The 7,927-nt window shown below is 48.8% G+C and overlaps 1 protein-coding gene across 3 annotated transcripts in view; it reads left to right on the top strand.

The window, feature by feature from the left end:
• Positions 1-7,927, top strand: part of Camsap1 (calmodulin regulated spectrin associated protein 1) — a 67,802-nt gene that overhangs the window by 48,138 nt on the left and 11,737 nt on the right. For 2 of the 3 annotated variants that reach the window (XM_027422920.2, XM_035446184.1), the window contains 6 exons: positions 150-2,511; positions 3,974-4,110; positions 4,564-4,772; positions 5,072-5,174; positions 6,648-6,763; positions 7,300-7,418. In XM_027422920.2, coding sequence (XP_027278721.1) covers positions 150-2,511; positions 3,974-4,110; positions 4,564-4,772; positions 5,072-5,174; positions 6,648-6,763; positions 7,300-7,418 — 3,046 coding nt within the window. The remainder of the gene's footprint in view (positions 1-149; positions 2,512-3,973; positions 4,111-4,563; positions 4,773-5,071; positions 5,175-6,647; positions 6,764-7,299; positions 7,419-7,927) is intronic. The other variant, XM_027422921.2, reaches the window with a different exon arrangement.

Genomic DNA, 7,927 nt, shown 5'->3' with positions numbered 1-7,927 from the left:
TCCCTCCTCCCTCCCTCCTTCCCTCTCCCCCTTCCCTCCCTCTCTTTCCTTCTCTCTCCCTTCCCTTCTCTCTCCCTCTCTACCTCTCTCCATACCTTGAACTCCTCTCACTCAGGCTTTTAAACAGTGAGTTTCTCCTCTTGTTTCAGGCCTGTGTCCCAGCCAACACCCTTTGCTCTCCATCATGCTACCAGTTGTGATGTGGACCCCAGCTCTGGTGACAGTGTCAGCTTGGCTCGCTCTATCAGCAAAGACAGCTTGGCATCCAACATTATCCATCTGACCCCACAGAACCAACCCCACCCTTCAGCTGGGAAGACCAATGGGAAAAGCCTCCTGAGTAATGTCAACATTGAGGATGAGGAGGAAGAACTTGTGGCCATCATCAGGACAGATGTGTCTCCTCATTCCCCAGAGATCCCCAGGACCTCACCTCAGGCCCCAGGCCTGCTGGCAAGTGTCAGGTCTCCCCAGAGACAGGTGGACACTTTGGAGAGTAAACCTGACAGTTTTTACTTAGAGCCCCTGATGCCAGCAGTACTTCGGCCAGCCAAAGAGAAGCAGATCATCACTAAGGAAGATGAGCGTGGAGAAGGGAGGCCAAGGACCACTGTGTCCAAGAGGCCTAGTGAGGGCTCCCAGCCTCTGGTACGGAAGAAAGTGACTGGTAACCATGGCAGTCATGACCTGAACAGAACTTTCACCCCAATTCCTTGTTCAGAATTTGCCACAAGCATTGATCCTGCAGAGGTAGTATCACAGTCAGCAGAAGCTGCAGGAGAAGGAGAGCCTGTGGCCATGGGTAGATTTGATCCTCAGGGGCAGGCTGCTGATGGCTTCTTCCTCCATGTAGGCAGGGCTGAGGAAGATGAGGGGAGGTGGTATGTTGGTTCCCAGAGCCCTAGTTCCCACGACTCAGAGCCCTGGACTATCCTGAGGCAGGACTCTGACTCTGATGTGGTAGACGTAGAGGATGCAGAGCAGGATTTCATTGGTGAGGACCATCCTGTGGTTATTCCCAGATATGCTGGTGAGGAAGAATCAGCCAAACTACAAGAGGATATGAAGGTAAAGGAACACGAAGACAAGGATGATGCCAGTGGCCGCTCAAGCCCATGTCTGAGCACGACCTCTCAGCTCAGCAGCATGTCCATGGCAAGTGGAAGTGTAAAGATGACCAGCTTTGCTGAAAGGAAGCTCCAGCGGCTCAACAGCTGTGAGACCAAGTCCAGCACCAGCAGCTCCCAGAAGACTACTCCAGATGCATCCGAAAGCTGCCCAGCCCCTCTGACTACATGGCGCCAAAAGAGGGAGCAGAGCCCTGGCAGGCACAGCAAGGACCCTGCCAGTCTGCTGGCTTCTGAGCTGGTGCAGCTGCACATGCAGCTGGAGGAAAAGCGCAGGGCTATTGAAGCCCAGAAGAAAAAGATGGAGGCGCTGTCTGCACGGCAGCGTCTGAAACTGGGCAAGGCAGCCTTTCTGCATGTGGTGAAGAAGGGGAAGGCTGACGGTGCTCCACAGCCACTGAGGCCCGAACACTTCACTAAGGAGTTCACACAGCACAATGGGGAGGACTTAGATGATGGCACTTGTAAAACTGAAGGGTTCCTTGTCAAAGAAGATCAGAGAGATCTCAGTGAGTCTCAGGATGTGGCACTTGTACAGCTACATAAACCAAGGGACCCAGCTTCTCTGCATGATGGAGAGAAGCACAGAGTGATTTCCACTGCTCTCCTAGAGGACAGTGTTGGTGAGGTAGATGTGAGTGAGTGTGACCTGTCTATTGAAAAGCTGAATGAGACCATCAGTACACTGCAGCAGGCTATACTGAAGATCTCCCAGCAGCAGGAGCAGCTTCTCATGAAGTCCCCCACAGTGCCAACACCAGGCGCTAAAAATAACTGCCAGGACCAAAAGGTAAAGGCCCCAGTCCACTTTGTTGAGCCACTCTCTCCAACTGGTGTGCCTGGCCACCGCAAACCCCCACGGCTTGGCCAGGGCCGGAACTCCCGTCCGGGAAGGCCAGCTGAACTGAAGGTTCCAAAAGACAGACAGCAGGGTTGTTCCCGGAGCAAAACCCCAACACCCAGTATGGAAACACTCCCACATCCTCGGTCTTTGCCCCCAAGCACTCATCCACGGTCACCCTCCGATCCAGGTGGGGAACCCCCTGAGAAGTGTCTCTTTGACAGTTATAGGCTCCATGATGAGAGCAACCATCGGGCATTTGTTCTGTCCTCTTGCAAAGATGCAAACATTGTATCAGAGCAGATGAACTTTAAAGAGGGTCTGGATACAAGTGTGAAAGAGGCAGGGCTGAGCTCCTCTGCCATCATAGGCAAAGAACACACCCTGATGGAAGAGCCGCTGAGGAGCAAGGCCAGTCTCATTGAGGTGGACCTCTCTGACCTGAAGGCCCCTGACGAGGATGGAGAGGGTGTTGGCAATGAAAGCTCAGTGGAGCTTGGTGGAGATGGTGACCAGAAACCTGGGGTTGGTTTCTTCTTCAAGGTGAGTGATGTGCTCATGAGATATGTTCACATCGCCTTAGGTGAGAGGATGTCTCAAGAACTTGTGTTCTAAGCTGATTCCCTAAAAAGCAGGGGAGAAACATGTCTGACTTCATGGGCTACAGAAGCCTCCATCCTGAAGGTGGAGGGTAGACCCAGTCAGATGTAGTCCTAGAACCTGATAATTTTCACAAATCATGAAATACTTGATTTTTGGATGACTTTTTGGTCTTTAAAAATGTAAAAAGTGCTTAGAACTTGAAGACTGTTCAAAGACATCCAGGCCGTGCATGACCTGTGTGCTACAGTTTGCCCACCCAGCCCTGATATGAAAACCTGTCCACAGAGAAGCTTTAGAAATACCTTTCTCTGTACTTTCTTGGAGATGAAGAGAAGTATGGACCCTGGGGTTTCTTTTCTGTCTTGACCATGTCTTGTTTTCTGACCACATGGCATAGTCGCAGCCTTATAAGATGCACATTTTGTTGACGTATGTGTGTGTATGTGTGTGTGTGTGTGTGTGTGTGTGTGTGTGAGAGAGAGAGAGAGAGAGAGAGAGAGAGAGAGAGAGAGAGAGAGAGAGAGAGAAGAGAACGTGTGCCTGAGAGAGAGAGAGAGAGAGAGAACGTGAGAACGTGTGCCTGAGAGAGAGAGAGAGAGAGAGAGAGAGAGAGAGAGAGAGAGAGAGAGAACACGTGTGCCTGAGGTTGACATTGGGTGTCTTCCTTGATTGCTTTCCATCTTATGTTTTAGATGAGATTGGATGAGTTCAGGGTGATACGGCCATAGCCCCTCATATTCTGAAGCAAGGTGTCTTATAGAACTCAGAGCTTACCATTTCAGTCAGCCTGGCTGGCTAGTTTGCTCCACAGATTTCCTATCTCTGCTTCTCATGTAGTGGGATTACAGGCAGGCTGTCTTTCCTGCGTGTCTTTTTTTGTGGGTTCTGAGGATCTGAACTCAGGTCCTCATGCTTGCCCAGCAAACATTTTCTCTGCTGAGCCATCTCCTCATTCCCATTTGTAGTTTGTGTGGTAGAGTATAGTCACATTGAGCTAGCTAAGTTTGTGGGGAAATGTGTGGTTTTGCAGGGAAACTGAATTTGGTGTAGGTCATGTGGAAGGCCATCTAACTGAGGCTATTTTGATGGCATAGACTTCCTTCTATTTGTGTCGTAATGTACATATGATGAGCTCATTCATTAAAGAGTCAGAGCTGGGCATGGGGGTACATGCCTTTGGGAGGCAGAGGCAGACAGATTTCTGAGTCTAAATCCAGCTTGTTCTGCATAGGGGGTTCTAGGACATCCAGGGCTACATAGACCCTGACTCACTCTCTCTCCCCAAGAAGTCAAATTATTTTAAGTGTATGTTAAAGTCCATACTTGATCAAGGTAAGCTTAGGTTGGATAGTTTAAGGAGTTTCTTCTACTATCACTGACTATAAAGTGATGGGTTTTGTAGGATGAACAGAAAGCAGAAGATGAGCTTGCTAAGAAGAGGGCAGCCTTCCTTCTGAAACAACAGCGCAAGGCTGAAGAGGCTCGAGCACGCAAGCAGCAGCTGGAGGCTGAAGTGGAGCTCAAGCGAGATGAAGCCCGGTAACCTCTTCCTCAGCAGCCAGTGGGATGGCATAGCCGCACATATAGATGATATAGACAGGGCTAAGCTGACACACCCCAGTTAAGATAGCATCATTCCTCATTTACTAGCCATGACAGTACACATCTGTGCAGCTCTCATGTCAAACACTTCCCTTGTATGATCCTTAATTTTCATAGCAGCCCTATAGCCCTGTGCATTCACTCCCCATTTTAATGATGAGGCTTCCAGTATGTAGCACAGGAAATAAGTTGTCTGTGATCCCAGTACTTTCCAGAAAGTTTACCCCTTTCACCACTGCCTTTTGCTCCTATACTCCCATAGCCCTAGTAATCTGCAGAGAGAGCCACAGAGAAGTGCTCAGGGGAGGGCTACAAGAGGTGGGTCTGGTAGATTTGTCCCTAGGAAGAATAGCTCTGACCCAGCCTCTTATGAATCCATTTTTCTCTCAGGCGTAAGGCTGAAGAGGATCGGCTGCGGAAGGAGGAGGAGAAGGCTCGGCGAGAGCTCATTAAACAGGAATACTTGCGGAGGAAGCAGCAGCAGGCCTTGGAGGAGCAAGGACTTGGCAAACCTAAATCAAAGCCTAAAAAGCCTCGGCCAAAGTCAGTTCACCGAGAAGAGTCCTGTAGTGACTCTGGGACCAAGTGCTCCTCCACCCGTAAGCAGCCTCGTCTAGCAGCCGTCCTGCACTTGCTGTCTAGTGCTCGGCTTCTTTATCTCATTGTAATTTCTCAAGACCAATGTGAGGCTGGCAGGGTAATGGGGAATTATCCTTTTAAACAGGCTTGAGAAATTGAGACCAAAATGTGATGCTTTGAGATGGTAAGAGGCATTCAGGGTTTGGGCCAGAGAGTTGGCTGTGTTTGGCAGAGGGACACTCTGTCACAGTGAGTGAGGGCAGCAGGGATGGTGCCTTGGTAAAGCTCTTCACTGTTTGCTGATTTCTTGTCCCTGCAGCTGATAACTTGAGCCGCACTCACTCTGGCTCCAGTCTCTCCTTGGCGTCTGCAGCAACAACAGAACCTGAAAGTGTTCATTCAGGGGGCACACCTTCTCACCGGTAAGGAGGCCAAGAAGCCATGGGGCGTCTCAGTGCACTCGCTGAGAGAGAACCTTGCAGATCAGAGCTGAAGGAGAGATGTTTTGTAACCAGGTCCACAGTGTTTAGAAGGCATCCCAGCCTACCCTCACCAGGGCTCAGTAGCTTTTGTGACATCCTCCCTCATTCTTTCCCCTTGACCTCCCTGTCCAATGTTCCAATGTGTGCTCTTCTTGTTGCACAGCAGTGCTAAGGGCGTGACACCTAGCCCCATGGCCCACACACTGCAGTGTGTGTCTCATAACATCATACTTGTCAGACCATCATTTTTCCTCCCTCTCTCCCTCCCTCCCTCCCTTCCCCCCTTCCCTTCTCTTCCTCCCTCCCTCCTTTTTTCCAGACAGGGTTTCTCTATGTAGCTTTGGAACCTGTCCTGGCACTTACTCTGTAGACCAGGCTGGCCTTGAACTCATGGAGATCTGCCTGTCTCTGCCTCCTGAATGCTGTGCTACCAATCCCCAGCACCATCATTTTTTCTGGTCCCCAATCTGTTTAGTTATCTGTCATCTGTTGGTCCCATGACTAACATCCCTGATGACTATTGCCCAGACTGGATCTGTTGAAATGCTGTTAATTCAGGACTGTTCTCCATCAATTTTGACAGACTGTCAGTTGATGGAGTCACACGCTCTTAGCTGGGACAACCTGAAATGTGAATATCTTTCTCAGGCTGTGAGTCAGGCAGGGGCCAATGCTTTTGGGTTATTTGGATCATTTAAAGTGGTGTCTCCATTTTCTACCAGCTGTTAAAACTTTTGCATTACAGAGTAATTTTACAGGTGCTGTGGGTACCTGTCTAGGCATCAGTGAATTTTTAGTGCAGGTTAGGAACCCCTTCAAGTTTCTGACTTCTTGTACCCAGGGTTCGTGTGAATGGTCTCATGTATAGGCACCATGTGAATGCTGTCTGTGAAGAGGCATTTTCCTGCCTCCTCATTGTCTAGTGGCTTTTTGTGTCCCAGATTTTGGAGGACTGCTGGGTAACCTTGCATGGTTTTTTAATTTTCTTCTGGAAATCGGTAACTCAGCTAAATTCTACCCTCAGCCCTGTGAGCCTGCGTAGAGAGCATCAGCCTGCCTTTTGAGCAGTTTTCCCAGTCTTTAGTCTTGTTGTTTACTGTTCATGATACTGTGTCCCTGCATGTGCAGCCCAGGCCTGCCAGGACTCAGGGTATCTGAGGCATGGTTTTCAGACTGGTCCCACTGTGGCCTCTCCCTCCCTGGGTCTCATCACTTTTTTGACAGCTATTAGTTACCTGTACTTTGTCCTCTGTTCCTGAGCCTGCATCACTCACTCCCTGCACTGGCTAGTAAAAGCTTACCAAGTCCTCCACCTTGCAGCAGTGGGCTTGCTTCTTGCCCTGATGGTACGCATGGTCATGGTGGTGATGACCTAGAGTGCACCTAGAGTGCCTTGTCTTTTTCTGCCTGCAGAGTGGAATCACTGGAAGCCTTACCCATCTTGAGCCGCAACCCCAGTAGGAGCACAGACCGAGATTGGGAGACTGCATCAGCAGCTTCTTCTTTGGCCTCTGTGGCCGAGTACACAGGTACAGCACACCCTCTATAGGGTATATTCCCACAGGCGCACCCAGGGGAACACTCCTTAAAATACATCTTTATTCTGCCCAAAAGGTATTTTTTTACAATAAGTATTTATCCAGGGTTAGAGCTGTATCTAATTGCTGGGTGTCAATAGCAGGGACACAATAGAGGTCCTGACCTGTCCTCACATTTGTCCCATGGGCAACAGATAATGCCAACTCCCTGCTACTTTGAGAGCAGAGCTAAAGCAGGATCACACATCCTGGACACTTGGAACCTTAGGTTTTCAGGTTTCTGGGTTTGTAATTTATATAGCAAAGAGACTCAAGTCAGAAAGTTACTTTAATCTGTCTTTCTTTTTTAAAAAATTTATAACTGCAAATTCTCTTGAATAGATTTGAAGAAGTCCTTATGGTCTGTCTTCAAAAATGTATAACTGTCCATGATTGCAGCTTTCTATATTTTGCTTCTGAGAAAGGTGTTATTCTGTGTGTATTGGCCTTTGTTAGTAATTTTACAAATCTTGGTCTGGTTTTCTTAGGTCCTAAACTCTTTAAGGAGCCCAGTAGCAAATCAAACAAACCAATTATCCACAATGCCATCTCCCACTGCTGTCTGGCTGGAAAAGTTAATGAACCTCACAAGAATTCAATATTGGAGGCAAGTGTCAAATTTCATGATAGTTATATGAGGAATGAAAGGTGCTTATAGATTACAAATTCTCTTAGCCCTTGATGTTTGCTCAGAGGTATGTTCTCTTTCTGTTATTTAAACTACCCTGTTATTGAGTAGCCATGGAGTCTTTTTCTCCTGATTACCAGGGAGTAGAGGGTGTGTCCTGAGGCCTAACACAGTTCCTGTAGGAACAGGGCTTGGGGGCCCCTACAGAGGAACGGAATTTTGAAAGGTGGAGAAAGATGGAACTAATTCTTTAAAAAGTCAATTTATGGTTTCACGTGGGACAAAGCTTTTTAGCCGGGGAAGAGGACACTTCTCTGTGTGGGCCATGAGAGGGCCAGGACCTGGGTGCAATTCCCACATTCCTTTGGGAGAATGTATAGATATGTTGTTTGTGGTGGGGATTTTTTTGGTTTCCTTCCTTCCTCCCGTCCTCCCTCCCTCCCCCCTCTCTTCCTTCCTTCCTTCCTTCCTTCCTTCCTTCCTTCCTT

Source organism: Cricetulus griseus, chromosome 6 (genome assembly GCF_003668045.3).
Source record: "Cricetulus griseus strain 17A/GY chromosome 6, alternate assembly CriGri-PICRH-1.0, whole genome shotgun sequence".
NCBI lineage: Eukaryota > Metazoa > Chordata > Mammalia > Rodentia > Cricetidae > Cricetulus > Cricetulus griseus.
This window is presented reverse-complemented; position numbering and strand designations above follow the sequence as displayed.